We start from the raw sequence: 17950 nt of genomic DNA, 5'->3' as shown, positions 1-17950 counted from the left end.
TTTCTTTTTTAGGACTTCAGTAGAGGGGTAAGGCAATGGCAACCCACTCCAGTACTCTTGCCTGGAAAATCCCATGGATGGAGGAGCCTGGTAGGCTGCAGTCCGTGGGGTCACGAAGAGTCGGATACGACTGAGCAACTTCACTTTCACTTTTCACTTTCATGCATTGGAGAAGGAAATGGCAACCCACTCCAGTGTTCTTGCCTGGAAAATCCCAGGGACAGAGGAGCCTGGTGGGCTGCCATCTATGGGGTTGCACAGAGTCAGACAGGACTGAAGCGACTTAGCAGCAGCAGCAGCAGCAGAGGGGTATGGGAGGTTCTATCTGGCTTTTTGATGCTAACTGCAATGGATATTTTGTCTCCAGGGCAATTGAGTTAGCAGGAAACTCCCTTGGAACGGGGTGAAAGGTAGCTACATTTTTTGGAGGCCTTTGCTTTACTCAGATTAAGAGAAATTCAGATAAATTTCTTTCTGCATCCTCTGTAGCTCAAACGTTTTCACTTTAATCTCTATTCGGTGGCTCAGATGGTAAAGACTCTGCCTGCAAATGTGGGAGACCTGGGTTCGATACCTGGGTTGGGAAGATCTGCTGGAAAAGGGAACAGCTACCCACTCCAGTATTCTGGCCTGGAGAATTACATGGACAAACGAGCCCGGTGGGCTACAGTCCATGGAGTCCCCAAGAGTCAGACAGACTGAGCAACTTTCACTTTTTTCTTTTATACCAACTCTACAGGCTTAAGGGAGTCCCCACCAAAGGGGAAAAGATCATGTCCAAATATTCAAAGACAGGAAATCTAGATGAAGTCCTGGGATCTGTCTAAGCATGCCCGACTGTGACTAATTGCCATCAGAAATTAAGCTGTGTCTGGGGCACCTCTGTTAATGGTTATAGACAGGCAAGAATGTGTCAAGAAGTGGTTCTTCAAAGAGCTTAAAAGAAGGTGAAAAAGAGAGAGCAATAATGATTGTTCTTGGAGAAGGTCGGATGCTGAGGGAGACACTACCCAGCGGTCCTGGCCAGGCGGACCTCGACCTGGAGTCTGGGCGCCAGATTTGGGAAACCTTGGGTAGTATTCAGGCTCCAGCTTGTCGGCTGTTTGCTCAGATTACTTCCTGGAGGAGAGTGAGGATAATATTATCTAACTCGTGGAGCTGTGAAGATTACTGATGCCTAAGCTGAAGCTCCAATACTCTGGCCACCTGATGTGAAGAGCTCAATCACTGGGAAAGACCCTGATGCTGAGAAAGATAGGGCAGGAGGAGAAAGGGGCGACAGAGGACGATATGGTTGGATGACATCACTGACTCCATGGACATGAGTTTGGGCAAACTCCAGGAGATGGTGAAGGACAGGGAAGCCTGGCGGGCTGCAGTCCTTGCGGTCACAAAGAGTCGGACTGAGCGACTGAACAACAAACAACTAATATCGGGGGCAGGGCGCCGGGCTCAGAGCAGGCGCTCTCTTGGGTCCGTTCTTTCCGGGGATGGGTGGGGTAGAGAACAGAGGGCTCCTCAAGAGGGCTCCCAAGACTCGCGTCATTCGCCGCTTCGTCTGGCTTATAAAAGCTCTGCCGGAGCCCAGAGGTCTTTTTTTTTTTTTTTTTTTCCTTCCCCTTTTAGTTTCTCTTCTTTCAGAAGAAGACTCTCGGCGCCCATCTGGGGAACCTGACCCTCCAGAAGACTGGAGACGAAGGGGCAGCCGTCCGGTGGTCTCCACGGTCGCCCGCAGACAAGCCCGCACTCGTTCGCTCTCTTTGCACGAGGTGGCCGTCGCGATCTGCTTTTGCTCTGACGCAGGGACCGGGGTCGGTGAGATCTGGCCTCTCGACACGAGCTTTTCTGAAACCGAAACCGCCAGGCTCGGCTAACGGGCGGCGGACAGCGCACGCTCGCTCGCTGGCCCCGGGCGCGCCCAGCCCGCGCGGCGCCCGCCCCCCGCCCCAGGGACTCTAGTAAGTTTCGATTCTCCCAGCAGCCGAGTCCCGCGCGGAGGTCAGGCCAGTGAAGCGCGCCATGGCGGACCCCGGGGTGTGCTGCTTCATCACCAAGATCCTGTGCGCCCACGGGGGGCGCATGGCCCTGGAAGAGCTGCTCCACGAGATGCAGCTCTCCGAGGAGCAGCTCTGCGAGGTGCTGAAGGAGGCCGGGCCCGACCGCTTCGTGGTGTTGGAGATGGGCGGCAAGGAAGGGGTCACCCGGTCCGTGGTAGCCACTACTCGAGCCCGGGTCTGCCGTCGCAAGTACTGCAACAAACCCTGCGGGAACCTGCACCTCTGTAAGCTCAACCTGCTGGGCCGGTGCCACTATTCGCAGTCGGAGCGGTGAGTGCCCTGAGCGGGAGGGGCGGCTCCCCCCGGTCCCGGCTCTGGGAGGACCGCGGCTGCTGCTCTGGGAGGGGCGCGCCCTAGCTGGGACCGCGCGCTCTATGCCTCTACCTTGCTTCTCGCGGCGCGCTTCTTCTCTTGGAGGTTTCCTCCCCTCCAGCGCCGTCGGACCTTTCCTCCAATATGGCTAGGGCACTATTGCCCCGGTGAAGACTACGATGAGCTCCCCACTTCCATAAGGCTCTGTCTGCAATGCGGAAAACGGGTTCGATCCCTGGGTCGGGAAGATCCCCTGGAGGAGGGCATGGCAACCCACTCCAGTACTCTTGCCAGAGGAGCCTGGGGGGGCTACAGTCCATGGAGTTGCAAAGAGTCGGACACGACTGAGCAACTAACACTTTCGCTTTTCTCGTAAGAATAAATTTCTTTTGGGCATTCCAGGTTCTAGAGGGTTTGGAGGCAGGTTTGGGAACGACCGAAAATGCCTCCACTCTCTGGAAGCTTGAGTCTCTCCCTCTCGGCTACCTTACCCGCTAGGGGTTTTTGTGTGGTCTTCCCAGACCCCCAGGCGCGCCTGGGCCCCGGGATCTGTCTCTATCGCTGCGCCTGCCGGGCTCTGCTTGGCCCTCCATTCCTAGACGCCTCTCTCCCCCCTCTTATTATCCCTTTTCTGATATCTGCCTCTAGACCGCTCCACCGGACCAGAAGGGTCCTATCCAAGGTTACCAACGATGGTCCGCTCAGAGATCCTTCCTCGTGGTCGCCAGGGTGGCCTGCACCTTTGGCCAACCACCGTTTGACCAAACCACTCTTGGGACCACTTTGAGACAGTGCTGCAGTGTCTCCCAGGCAGCCGCTTCTGTGTTTCCACTTGTTTCGTCTCCTGAAATATAGGTGTGCCCCAACGTTTGGGTTAACCTTTTTGATTGGCCTGTCTTCCACTTCTCTCCCCGAAAGCCCCGACTCCACTGGGTTCAGTTGTCACATTTACAAAGATGGCTTCCTTGTATACTTCCACGGGCAAAGGCTCTAGGTTCTTCATCTCCAGGTGTCTGAGAAGTATCTGCGTCTAAATATCCTGCCAATGAATCAAACCCACTTTCTTTTCCCCAGGGCAGAGTTTCTGACACTCCTCTCAACCTCTTCTTCCTTCTTCACGTTACCTTAATCATTAATCAGTAAGTCCTTTCATTGAGCACTCCTGAGCCTTCCCTATTTCCTACTTTTCAATCTCACTTCTAAATGAATGTCTTGTTGAATCAGTGAATGATTTTCTCTGACCACAGTCCTTCTCCCCATCTTTCCTATCTGTATGTACTTCTGCTCTATTGTTTTTCTTGATGTAGCACTTGTCACACTTCCTCCAGTGGTGTCTTAGTGTCCAAAATGGTGGTCTTCAAACTTTTTAGCCTGCACATATTCACCAAGAACTTTAGATTTCTCACTCCCAATATTCGTGTGATAAAACATACAAGACAGGTTGTAAATGGATGAGATTAGATGAGGCGATTTTTTAAATATTCGTTTAGAGCAAAGTTTTCAAAATATGCTCTGTTGTTATTAAAAAGAAATATTTATTATGTTGCGAGGCAACAATTTGAAAGTCTGTTTCTGAGTTTTAGGAAGGTATGAGTTTGGAAGAAGTCATCTAAATCAGCAACAGATGAAACCAGGAAGGAGTAACAGGGTGGAGAGTAAGACAAAAAAAAAAAAAGGAAGGAACATTCTAGTGCTCTACCAAATAACAATGGGGATGAAAGGCTTTGTGATCTTTTCTGTTTTGTTATAAAAAATTCTTCACCAGTTAGTGCTGGCTTTTCATTTTAAATACATAGGCTTCTTGTCTTTACATTTTTTTTTTTCACTATGAGTATTTTCAACATACGCTAAAGTAGAGAAGAGAGAATGATGAACCCCTATGTACCCATAGTTTCAACAGTTTTCAAAGTAAGGCCAGTCTTGGCTTATTTATTCTCCCCTTTCCATCCCCATTCCCAACACCAATGTGTTATTTTAAGCCAAATGCCAGAGTTTAGTTGCTTTGTAAATAGTATCTCCAAAGATGAAGGACTCTATTAATATAACTGCAGTGCAATGATCACTTTTTTAACAATTATAATTTTAATATCATATAATATCCAGTCAGTTTTCAAATTTCTCTGCTGCCATATATTCAGACTTGCATTTACAGGGAATAAAACCTGTGCAGACATAATCCATAATTGTTTTAATATGTTGCAATATATCTAATATACTTAGAAACTTAGTTTTATCACACACAGTACATTTAGAAACTTTAGTTTGTTGCTTTATAATTATCATTCTTTGTTGTTTGAAACATCAAAACTGTTTTAAGTTCACAAATTGGGTAGTTGACCTGCACTTTTCTATATTTTAAAGGGGGGATAATATGTTCTATATGAATAATATGGTCTGTAGGAATAATTTAGTTTATGCAAGTTTGGGTGGATTTTCTGGAGAATTCATCAGTCTTTTTTCTTTTTTTCAGTTGAGTGATAAAGTCTTATTTCTTAAGTTTATTGGTCTAGTCATATTTTAAAATTGTTTATATATCACTTTTGAGTTTGAGGATTAATCTATTAATGTAAATCATGTCCTCATAATAAGGACCATTGGAAGAATTCTTTTTCTTTTGCCTCAAAGTCTAGAAAATATATTTTTCCCCAAGTATGTTTTAAAATATTCTCCCTTTCTTAGCAACTTATAAAACCTCATCTTCTAAAAGATGGGTTTGACACATGGGAGTCTAAGGGTTTTCTTTGTGGATTACAGGGTGATGGGCTCTGTTGACCAATCGATGCCCAGGTTGAGATTAATATTCAGTTCAGTAACTGTTCTCTGTTTGCATGAGGACTGTTTGCCTTTTGCTGGGCTTATAAAATTTCCTCTGTATTACTATTATTTATAGATTGGATTTCTCCTATAAATTCTGCAGTTCTGATCTTTTAAGTTGCTTTTAGGTAGACATTTTAGTTGATGACAGGGCTTGCTTCAGCTTCAGTTTCAGTTTCAGTTTGATGTAAGGAAACTCAGGCCTAGAGCTGTTTAAAATTTTACCAAAGGTCACATAGCAGATAGCTGACAAAGTTAGTGTTGAACCCAGATGTACACAACTTCTTCTTTTTTAAAAAATATTTGTTTATTTACTTGACTGTAGTGGGTCTTAGTTGTGGATTTCAGGATCTTAGTTCCCTGACCAAGGACCAAACCCAGGCCCCCTGTACTGGGAGCACAGAGTCATTGGACCAGGGCAGTCCCCTGTAGGACTTAACTTAGCTACTGGCATTGTCAGGTAGCTGTAGGAAGTGTGATCTTTCATTAATTCAGGTTCAAGATATTTTTTTGTAAGCATGTTTTCTGTTTAACTGTTTAAAGCAGACTGAGTGCCTTCAACTAGCTTTGCGGTTTCTGCTGCTGTGGGTGTATCCTCTGGGCTCTTCCTGTTTGTATGACTTTCCTGTTTGCGTAATTGAAACTTTGTGTGGGGGTGGGTAGATAGGAAGAGAATGAATCGATTATTTCATAAATTTAAAAAAATGCAAAGAATAGTATAACAAGCATCAGAGTCTATATATTCTGAGGATATTGCAAAAGCTACACTATATAAAACAATATATAGTATAATAAGCTTATAATTCACCTCTCAGAATAAATATTTACATTTTTTATTTTTGCTTCTTTTATTTTAAAATAAGATGAAAACCATAACATGCCTAAGGTTATTGTTTTTTTCTCTTCATCTTATTTACCTCTTTACCCAGAAACAATGATTTTGGTGTGTGTCCATGATTTTAAAATTTCCTCTCATCTATGTTTTTATTCATATACAAAATGTAGTGTTGCTTTATGTGTTTTAGAATTTTTACTCAGTGTTATGTTTTGAAGATCGATTCATGCCGTTATACGGATCTAGTTTATTCCTCTTAACAGCTGTATAGCATTTCATCAAATGATTTGTATCTATTCCCGCAATAATGGACATTTAGAATATTTCTAATTTTTTGCCACAAAGAAGCATGCTGCCAAAAGGATACTTTTCTCTTGGTGCACATGGCAAAAGCTTCTCCAAGGTATATCATTGTGCTATGCTGTACTTAGTTGCTCAGTCGTGCCTGACTCTTCACGACCCCATGGGCTGTGGCCCACCAGGCTCCTCTGTCCATGGGATTCTTCAGACAAGGATACTGGAGTGGGTAGCCATGCCCTCCTCCAGGGAATCTTACCAACCCAGGGATTGAACCCAGGTCTCCTGCATGTCTGGCAGAGTCTTTACTGTCTGAGTCACCACAGAAATCCATTAGGAAATGGAATTGCTGGGTTCAGTGTTTGCTTCACCTTTTGCAGATTCTGACAAATCAATGTAATGAAAGTACTTTTACCTTGAAAGTGTTAGTTGTTGGGTCATGTCTGACTCTTTGTGACCCCATGGACTGTAGCCCACCAGGCTCCACAGTCCATGAAATTTCCCAGGCAAGAGTACTGGAGTGGGTTGCCATTCCCATCTTCAGGGGAATCTTTCTGACCCAGAGATCAAACCTGGGTCTCCTGCATTGCAGGTAGATTCTTCACCATCTGAACCATGGGGCCAGTTTACATTTTTCATGTTTGGTAGTCTCACTTTCCTGATTTTATAGACAATTAGCACTTGGTATTATCAGATTTTTTCTTTTCTTTTCCTTTTAACTTTTTGACTGCACCATGCAGCATGTGAGATCTTAGTTCCCTGACCAGACATTGAACCTGCAACCTCTGCAGTGGCAGCGCAGAGTCTTAACTGCTGGACCGCCAGGGAATTCTCTCTTTTTCTCTTTTCTTTTTAACTTTTTGATGGCACCTCGCAGCATGTGAGATCTTAGTTCCCTGACTAGGGACTGAACTGCTGCCCAGACTGTATTTGTGCTAATCTGAAGGGTATACAATCGTATCTCATTGTTTTAATTTTATAAAATTATTTTCTTATGAAAGTTTTTAATATGTGTTATTTATTTGCTTATGACACTATATACATACAGTGAAAATCTGTGTACCCACAAATCAGCTTCAGAAATAAAATATTACCAGTTAAAAGCCCCAGAATTCTCACCTTTGATCAGTTCAGTCCAGTCGCTCAGTCGTGTCTGACTCTTGGCGACCCCGTGGACTGCAGCACACCAGGCTTCTCTGTCCATCACCAACTTCCGGAGCTTGCTCAAACTCATCTCCATCGAGTCAGTGATGCCATGAGATGGTTGGATGGCATCATCTTTCATTATCTCCCTCATTTTACAGGTGATAACTGGTGGTAAACAGAACAGCTTTAAGTACGATTGACTAATAAACATTGTGCATATTTGGAATCTACAATGTAGTATTTTGTCATATGTATACATTGTGTAGTGATTCCCTCAGTCAAGCTGATTAACCTATTTATCACCTCATCTGTTTACCCCCCATTTTAAAAAAGTTTGTTTATTTATTCATTTGGCTGCGCTGGGGTCTTAGTTGCAGCACGTGGATCTTAGATCTTCATCGTGACATGCGGACTCTTAGTTGTGGCATGAGGGATCTAGTTCCTTGACCAGGGATTAAACCAGGGCCCTGCAAGTTGGGAGTGGGAAGTCTTAGCCACTGAGGCCACCAGGGAAGTCCTATTTACCCCCATTTTTTTAAATGATGAGAACTTTTAGTAACAACTCTCTTAGCAAGTCTCAAGTATACGATATTTATTATCAACTATGGTCACCAAGCTGTACCTTAGAGATCCAGAACTTCTTCATCTTATAGGTGAAAGTTTGTACCCTTTGACCAACGTCCCTCCTCCCGCACTCAAATCCCTGGCAGCTACCATTTCACTCCCATATTTGATGTGTGTGACTTGCTTAGATTCCGTGTGTAAGTGAGATCATGCAGTTTTTGTCTTTCTGTGTCTGGCTTATTTCATCTAGCAGGCCTTTTAGGTTCACACATGTCACAAATGGCAGTTTGCTTGTTTTTATGATTTAATAACATTTCATTTTATACATCTAAACCACATTTTCTTTATCCACGCATCTGCAGATGCACACTCAGGTTGTCTCCATGTCTTGGCTATTGTGAATAATGCGGCGATCAACTTGGGAGTGCAGATATTTCTTCAGGATACTGATTTCATTTCCTTTGGATATACACCCAGCAGTGAGATTGCTGGATCACATGTTGTTCTATTTTTAATTTTTTGAGGAACTTCATTCTGTTTTCCATAATGGCCATACCAGTTTACAATCCCACAACACGGTTCTGTGTTTGATATTTATTTTTTCCCACATGTTTATTATCTTTCTACACATGTATTTATTTCTAAGCAATATTGAGGATTGTTTTGCCTGTTTTCAAGGCTATAGTTACATCAGTGATTGGGTATACAAATATTTGCTTTATTTTGTCTTGTTTGCACAGCTTAATGTTTGAGATTCACTCCTGCTAACAAAGCCCTGTTTCTATACCACCCTGTGGCCTAGGCAAGACAAATTTCTGCCCTGTGCCCTCTGCTGTATGGTCCTAGTTCTAGCCCAAGTGTATACCCACTCACCTTTTGAGGAGTCTGTGGAGTTAAGGAATCGTGCTCATCTGGACCGTGTGGCCTCCCTCTGGGGCCCTCCCCCTCCGCCTCATCGTTCTAGACTATGCTGTGGGTTCCCAGAACCCTAGAATTCCCAAGCCCATTTCCAGGGCCTGAGTGGGCCTCTTCCCTGGGTCTTCTGACATGCGGAAGGAATTTGGATGTACAGGCTGGCATGTTCATCGCCTCTGTCTGATGGCATTAGCAACATGGGACAGAGCCTGATGGGGAGAAGAGAAGTGATGGGCTGGAGGTGGGAGCCAGGGCTGACTTTCTTCATTTTCCTGTTAATATATTCTATCACAGCACTCAAAGGAGTCTGAGAGTTCTAAATTTGAACTTGGCCTTCCAGGTCATTATTATAGTGTGTTTGTCAAGATAGGAAGAGAGAACATATTTTATTGAACCATTTCTTAGCTTGATTAATTACTTCTAAGTGTTTAGGTACTTGACTCCTGGATTAGAAAGATTCCCTGGAGAAGGAAATGGCAATCCACTCCAGGATTGTTACCTGGGAAATCCTGTGGACCTAGGAACCTGGCAGGCTACAGTCTGAGGGGTCACAAAAGAGTCAGACACGACTTAGCAACTAAACAACAACACGGGCCTCCACACCCCATCATTTTAAGAGAGGGACTGCTCTAGTTCTTTCTTGTATAAGCAATTGCTTTCTTTGGTACGAATGTACCCGATTTTTGTATCAGTTTTCTTGTTATTAAAATATAGGTTGTTTTCAGTTTTTTGTTATTATAAACTAATAATTTGGAATATCTTCCTTTGTGTATACATGGAAGAGTTACCTAGGTATCTAGTAGCAGAATTCCCATGCTTAAGTTTTAGGGGCCAATACCAAACCTCCAGGTGTGCACACCAAGTTTTAGTCCCATACATCCTTGCCAATTGATGCCATCAGCCTTTTACAAATTGTGCCAATACAAGGAATGTGAAGTTGCACCTCATTATGGTTTCAATATTATTAGTTTATATATTATTATATAATAATATATAAAGACCTACTCCCCAGGTCAGTAGGTGCCCAGTATGCTACTGGAGATCAGTGGAAAAATAACTCCAGAAAGAATGAAGGGATGGAGCCAAAGCAAAAAGAATACCCAGCTGTGGATGTGACTGGTGATAGAAGCAAGGTCCGATGCTGTAAAGAGCAATATTGCATAGGAACCTGGAATGTCAGGTCCATGAATCAAGGCAAATTGGAAGTGGTCAAACAAGAGATGGCAAGAGTGAATGTTGACATTCTAGGAATCAGCGAACTGAAATGGACTGGAATGGGTGAATTTAACTCAGATGACCATTATATCTACTACTGCGGGCAGGAATCCCTCAGAAGAAATGGAGCAGCCATCATGGCTATGAAAAGAGTCCGAAATGCAGTACTTGGATGCAATCTCAAAAACAACAGAATGACCTCTGTTCGTTTCCAAGGCAAACCATTCCATATCACTGTAATCCAAGTCTATGCCCCAACCAGTAATGCTGAAGAAGCTGAAGTTGAACGGTTCTATGAAGACCTACAAGACTTTTTAGAACTAACACCCAAAAAAGACGTCCTTTTCATTATAGGGGACTGGAATGCAAAAGTAGGAAGTCAAGAAACACCTGAAGTAACAGGCAAATTTGGCCTTGGAATATGGAATGAAGCAGGGCAAAGACTAATAGAGTTTTGCCAAGAAAATGCACTGGTCATAACAAACACCCTCTTCCAACAACACAAGAGAAGACTCTATACATGGACATCACCAGATCGTTAACACCAAAATCAGATTGATTATATTCTTTGCAGCCAAAGATGGAGAAGCTCTATACAGTCAGCAAAAACAAGGCCAGGAGCTGACTGTGGCTCAGACCATGAACTCCTTATTGCCAAATTCAGACTTAAATTGAAGAAAGAAGGGAAAACCACTAGACCATTCAGGTATGACCTAAATCAAATCCCTTATGATTATACAGTGGAAGTGAGAAATAGATTTAAGGGCCTAGATCTGATAGACAGAGTGCCTGATGAACTATGGACTGAGGTTCGTGACATTGTACAGGCGACAGGGATCAAGACCATCCCCATGGAAAAGAAATGCAAAAAAGCAAAATGGCTGTCTGGGGAGGCCTTACAAATAGCTGTGAAAAGAAGAGAAGTGAAAAGCAAAAGAGAAAAGGAAAGATACAAGCATCTGAATGCAGAGTTCCAAAGGATAGCAAGGAGAGATAAGAAAGCCTTCTTCAGCGGTCAATGCAAAGAAATAGAGGAAAACAACAGAATGGGAAAGACTAGGGATCTCTTCAAGAAAATCAGAGATACCAAAGGAACATTTCATGCAAAAATGGGCTCGATAAAGGACAGAAATGGTATGGACCTAACAGAAGCAGAAGATATTAAGAAGAGATGGCAAGAATACACAGAAGAACTGTACAAAAAAGATCTTCACGACCCAGATAATCACGATGGTGTGATCACTGACCTAGAGCCAGACATCCTGGAATGTGAAGTCAAGTGGGCCTTAGAAAGCATCACTACAAAGCTAGTGGAGGTGATGGAATTCCAGCTGAGCTATTTCAAATCCTGAAAGATGATGCTGTGAAAGTGCTGCACTCAATATGCCAGCAAATTTGGAACACTCAGCAGTGGCCACAGGACTGGAAAAGGTCAGTTTTCATTCCAATCCCAAAGAAAGGCAATGCCAAAGAATGCCCAAACTACCGCACGATTGCACTCATCTCACACACTAGTAAAGTAATGCTCAAAATTCTCCAAGCCAGGCTTCAGCAATACGTGAACCATGAACTTCCAGATGTTCAAGCTGATTTTAGAAAAGGCAGATGAACCAGAGATCAAATTGCCAACATCTGCTGGATCATGGAAAAAGCAAGAGAGTTCCAGAAAAACATCTATTTCTGCTTTATTGACTACGCCAAAGCCTTTGACTGTGTGGATCACAATAAACTGGGGAAAATTCTGAAAGAGATGGGAATACCAGACCACCCGATCTGCCTCTTGAGAAATTTGTATGCAGGTCAGGAAGCAACAGTTAGAACTGGACATGGAACAACAGACTGGTTCCAAATAGGAAAATGAGTATGTCAAGGCTGTATATTGTCACCCTGTTTATTTAACTTATATGCAGAGTACTAGCAACCCACTCCAGTGTTCTTGCCTGGAGAATCCCAGGGACGGCGGGGCCTGGTGGGCTGCCGTCTGTGGGGTCGCACAGAGTCGGACACGACTGAAGCAACTTAGCAGCAGCATGCAGAGTACATCATGAGAAACGCTGGACTGGAAGAAACACAAGCTGGAATCAAGACTGCTGGGAGAAATATCAATAACCTCAGATATGCAGATGACACCACCCTTATGGCAGGAAGTGAAGAGGAACTAAAAAGCCTCTTGATGAAGGTGAAAGTGGAGAGTGAAAAAGTTGGCTTAAAGCTCAACATTCAGAAAACGAAGATCATGGCATCCAGTCCCATCACTCCATGGGAAATAGATGGGGAAACAGTGGAAACAGTGTCAGACTTTATTTTGGGGGGCTCCAAAATCACTGCAGATGGTGACTGCAGCCATGAAATTAAAAGACGCTTACTCCTTGGAAGGAAAGTTATGACCAACCTAGATAGCATATTCAAAAGCAGAGACATTACTTTGCCAACAAAGGTCCGTCTAGTCAAGGCTATGGTTTTTCCTGTGGTCATGTATGGATGTGAGAGTCGGACTGTGAAGAAGGCTGAGCGCCGAAGAATTGATGCTTTTGAACTGTGGTGCTGGAGAAGACTCTTGAGAGTCCCTTGGACTGCAAAGAGATCCAACTGGTCCATTCTGAAGGAGATCAGCCCTGGGTGTTCTTTGGAAGGAATGATGCTAAAGCTGAAACTCCAGGACTTTGGCCACCTCATGCGAAGAGTTGACTCATTGGAAAAGACTCTGATGCTGGGAGGGATTGGGGGCAGGAGGAGAAGGGAACGACAGAGGATGAGATGGCTGGATGGCATCACTGACTCGATGGACGTGAGTCTGAGTGAACTCCGGGAGTTGGTGATGGACAGGGAGGCCTGGCGTGCTGCGATTCATGGGGTCGCAAAGAGTCGGACACGACTGAGCGACTGATCTGATCTGATCTGATATAATAATAGTATTTATATAATATTATATAAATATATTTTATATATTGTTAGTTTATATATTGTTTATATAAATTTATTGTTTATATATTGTTAGTTTATATACTGTTTATATATTGTTAGTCTCTAGTACTTTGAAGTCATACTGCTTGTTTTAAAATTTTGTTTTTAAAAGTTTTATGCAATTTTTAAAAGTTTCTTTCCATTTATAGTTATTACAAAATATTGACCCTGTTCCCCATTTTGTACAATATATCCTTGAGCCTATCTTACACCTAATAGTTTGTATCTCCTACTGCTACATTTCTCCTCCCAAACCCCCACTGGTTTGTTCTCTCTATATCTGTGAATCTGCTTCTTTTTGTTATATTCACTGTTTGTTGTATTTTTTTAGATTCATATATACGTGATATCATACAGTACTTTTCTTTCTCTGTCTGACTTATTTCACTTAGTGTAAAGTCCTCCAAGTCCTTCTGTGTTTCTGCAAATAGCAAAATTTTGTTCTTTTTTATGGCTGAGCAGTGTTCCATTGTGGTATTCCAAAGTATACTACATCTTCTTTATCTGTCTGTTGATGCCTACTTTGGTTTCGTCCATAACTTGGCAATTGTAAATAATGCTTCTATGAATGTTGGGTATGTATCCTTTTAAATTGGTGGTTTTGCTTTTTTCGGATATATACCCAGTAGTGGAATTAATGGATCATGTTGTAGTTTTTATTTTTAGTTTTCTGAGAGACCTCCATACGCTTCTCCACGATGGTTGCACCAATGTACATTCCCACCAACAGTGTATGAGGGTTCCATTTTCTCCACATCCTTGCCAACATTTGTTATTTGTGTTCTTTTTGATGATAACCATTCTGACAGGTGTGAAGTGCTATCTCATTGTGATTTTGATTTGCATTTCCCTGATAAATGGTGATGCTGAGAATTTTTTCATGTGTTTATTGGCTACCTGTATTTCCTCTTTGGAAAAATGTCTATTCAGTTCTGCCCATTTTTAAATTGTTTGATTTTGTTTTGATGTTGAGTTGTATGAGCTGTTTATATGTGTTGGATATTATATACGTTGGCTATTAATCCCTTGTTGGTCATAGTGTTTGCAAATATTCTCTCCTGTTCAGTAGGTTGTCTTTTCATTTTGTCGATGGTTTCCTTTGCCGTGCAAAATCTTTTCAGTTTAATTAGGTCCCATTTGTTTCTTTTTGCATTTATTCCCTTTGCTTCAAGGGACAGATCCAAGAAAAATATTGCTATGGCCTAATGCTTGTTTTTTAAGTTTGTCTTATGTGGTGTCTGATTCTTGGCAGTTGTTTCTTATTTACGTTGTTCTTTTTCTGTCCTCTTAGCAATATATTTTTGCCTGTAATTGCTTTTATTGTATTTTATTTTTTATGGTAAACTGTACAGTTCAATGGCAATAAGTACATTCACGATGTTGTGCAACCATCTCCACTTTCTGGTTCCAGAACATTTTCATAATCCCAAAAAGAAACCCCACACCCATCCATGGGCACACCTCATTTTTTCCTCTCCACAGCCTCTGGTAACCTCTAATCCACATTCTGTTTGCATGGATTTGGCTGTTTTGGAAGTTTCCTGTAAATGGAAACATACATTATTTTTCCTATTGTATCTGGCTTCTTTCACTTAGCATAATGTCTTCAAAGTTTGCCATTTACTTCTGCATGTTACATGTCTTTTGTGAGGGTATATACCCAGGAGGAATCTCCCTGGAAGTTCCCTTTATTACTAATTGTGCTCTGCCTGTGGAGTCTTCCTGAAATTTTAAATAAGTGACCAAAAAATATATCTGATAACAAAATATTTTCTGCTTTTTACTCAATGTAGAGGTGGCAGAATTAAACGTTTAAGGTAAGTATAGATTTGTTTACATAAAAAGGTTCTAAATTGATTACTGCTCCTGACCACATTTATTTCCAAACTAGTATCTGTGACCTTTGGGCTTCTCTGGTAGGTCAGATGGTAAAGAATCCACCTGCAATTCAGGAGTCCTGGGTTCGATCCCTGGGTTGGGAAGATCTCCTGGGGAAGGGAATGGCTATCTATTCCAGTATTTTTGCCTGGGGAATCCCATGGACAGAAGAGCCTGGCAAGCTACAGTCCATGGAGTGACAAAGAATCAGTGATCTTTACCTACAGACTACTTTAGAATTGGCAAGGTCCCAAGATGGTTTTAGAAAAGGAATAAAAGAAGAACTTCAGCTCTCAAGTCCAATGAGAAATCAATTTAACCAAATTGGGGCACGAAAGATGGACTCGGTTTGGGAGAAGAAAGTGGAGACCTCATTCATGATCTTTGAATGCTTCCTCACTGAGAAAAAATTTTAATATGTTTCAGGCCAAGGACTTACCTGGTGGTCCAGTGTTTAGGACTCCAGGCTTCCTCTGCAAGGGGGGGCCGGTTTGATCCCAGGTCAGGGAACTAAGATCCCACATGCTACATAGGACTTCCTGCTCTTCACTGTCTTCACTTGCTATGCTTTTTCTCTGTCCTGATGTGGACTTAGGGCAATGATGCCAAACTTTCGCTGCACATTGGAATCACTTGAGGAATCTTTTAAAGATGCTGGTGCCCAGATCCTACCCCTGGACGTTCTGATTTAATTGGTATAGGGTATGACTTGGGCATTGGGGTTTTTTAAAAGGCCATGGGTGGGGCTTCCCTGGTGGCTCAGTGGTAAAGAAACTGCCTTGCCAATGCAGGGGACAGGTGTTCGATTCCCAGTCCGGGAAGATCCCACATGCCTTGGAGCAACTAAGCTTGTGCACTGCAACTATTGAGCCCGCGCCCTAGAGCCTGTGCTTTACTACAGAAGAAGCCACAGTAACGAGAAGCTCTCGCCCCTCAACTAGAGAGCAGCCCCTGTTCTCCGCAACTAGAGAAAAGCCTGCACAGCAACCAAGACCCAGCACAGCCAAAATAAATGAATAAAATTATTTTTTTAAAAAAGGCCATGGGTGGTTCTCATGGGCAGTAGGGTTTGAGAACCCCCCTAGTTAAAAGGACCAGAGAAATAGGTCAACCTGGGGAGTTGTCTACAGTGTTGTGGCACCTGTACAGTTCGCCTTGCTTTTGGTACAGTCATAGATTACAGTCAGCTCCTCCGCCCCGCGCCTCTCCCATTCTGGGAACCTTGGCCAACTGCACCTGCGGCTCACCACAGTCAGCAGTCAGGGGGCGCCTCTTCTTTGCAGCCGGTATACTCTGGGTAACACAGTTGTGGTTAAAGCAGACCAGTTTCTTCGGCTCCACCCTTTCCCTTCCCGCACACTGTACCTTAGACTGCTCCTGTGTTCTCCGCTGGTCTACTCTGGTTTTCCCCCATCTTACTAGGGGTTCCAGATTTGGTGAATCATTCCTGCCTCTAGTAACTGGCAGTCGAATCTCAAACATGAGGTACAGTCGTATAGAGAATAGGAGTCTCATGACTTGGATATTTTTCAGGGTTGGTTTGATTGACGCCACTTTATACTGTAGACTAATGTTCTCTAGATTTTTATCTTTCACAGGTCTTGGTTTCTTTCTCGCTTGGCTGGCATTGTGGTGAGCTATTTCCTGTATTCTACACAAACTGACTAGCTCTTTGATTCTGTCCACCCTCCCCCCATGAGGTGTTGGGGAGCAGAGCAGGTGAAAGGAAGAGGTGTTTTGATACAAACAACTCTTGAAAAACAAGACTCTCTAGAGAATGGATGTGTGGAGACAGTGGGAGAGGGAGAGAGTGGGATGGATTGAGAGAAGCACTGACATCTATACACCACCACGTGCAAATTCGATAGATAGTGGGGAGCTGCTGCGTAACACAGGGAGCGCAGCTCAGGGCTCTGATGACTTACAGGAGTGGCATGGGAGGGCGGCTCAAGAAGGATATGCATATGGCTGATTCACGCTGCTGCTGTACAGCAGAAACTAACACAACATTGTAAAGCAGTTGTATTCCAATTTAAAAAAACAAACTGGGGCTCCCCTGGTGGCTCAGTAATAACGAGCAGGCGATAAGGGTTTGATCCCTGGTCTGGGAAGATCCCACATGCCTCGGAGCAGCTAAGCTCACGTGCCTCAGCTATCGAGCCTGTGTTCTAGAGCCCATGAACTGCGACTACTGAAGCCTGGGGTCTCTAGAGTCTCTCTGTGCTTCACAACAAGAGAAGCCACCGCATAAAGAATCCCCCGCAACTAGAGAGTGGCTTCTGCATACCGCAACTAGAGAAACGCGCCTGCAGTAATGAAGACCTAGCACAGGCGAAAAAAAAAGAGAGAGAGTGAGAGAGAAATAAAATTATTTTAAAAAATAAAAATAAACTAAAACCAAGACTCTCCCTAAGGTTATCGTTTTCTCGTTGGTCTGGTTGTGGAGCCCAGGGTTGACCCTATGTTTATTGACTTGCGAAGTGCCAAAGCTCACACGTGTGAATATCTAGTTCAGGAACCTAGCTTAGAATTTCATCCAACAGGCCCAACCAGCAACTCCCAGCCTGACTGCACACTGAAATCATCTGGGGTCCCACCTCCTGTCAAATTAAATAACCGTCTCTGAGGGTGTGGCCAGGCTTAGGTATTTCTCAGCACTGCCCAGTTGGTTATTATGTGTAGCCAGGGATGAGAACCTCTCTGCAGGCTAGACCTCATCTGTGGTTGGGGAGCACTTCCTGCCAGGGTTAAAATAACCTTTCATTCAGTGGCTGGAAGAAAAGAATGAAAAGATCATTTGTTTTTAGGCTTTTGGCTTGAGATTCCTGAGAGACCTTCTTGCCTCTCCCAAGGCCATCTTCACTCTTTTTAGCAAAGTTATCATTCCTGTCCCAACTCATGCTCTTTGAAGTTTATCTGCTCCAAGGGCAGGCAGCCTTCTGCAAACGCTTGT

The 17950-nt window shown here is 43.5% G+C and overlaps 1 protein-coding gene across 1 annotated transcript in view; it reads left to right on the top strand.

Moving 5' to 3' along the window:
- Window positions 1–1957: 1957 nt before the first annotated feature.
- ZC3HAV1 (zinc finger CCCH-type containing, antiviral 1) overlaps window positions 1958–17950 on the top strand; it is a 50885-nt gene continuing 34892 nt past the window's right edge. Inside the window, exon 1 of the mRNA XM_003586006.6 lies at window positions 1958–2327. Coding sequence (XP_003586054.1) covers window positions 2020–2327 — 308 coding nt within the window. The 5' untranslated portion in view covers window positions 1958–2019. The remainder of the gene's footprint in view (window positions 2328–17950) is intronic.

This window comes from Bos taurus, chromosome 4 (genome assembly GCF_002263795.3).
Source record: "Bos taurus isolate L1 Dominette 01449 registration number 42190680 breed Hereford chromosome 4, ARS-UCD2.0, whole genome shotgun sequence".
Taxonomy (NCBI): Eukaryota; Metazoa; Chordata; class Mammalia; order Artiodactyla; family Bovidae; genus Bos; species Bos taurus.
Note: the sequence above shows the minus strand (reverse complement) of the source record. Positions and strands in the feature narration are given on the sequence as shown.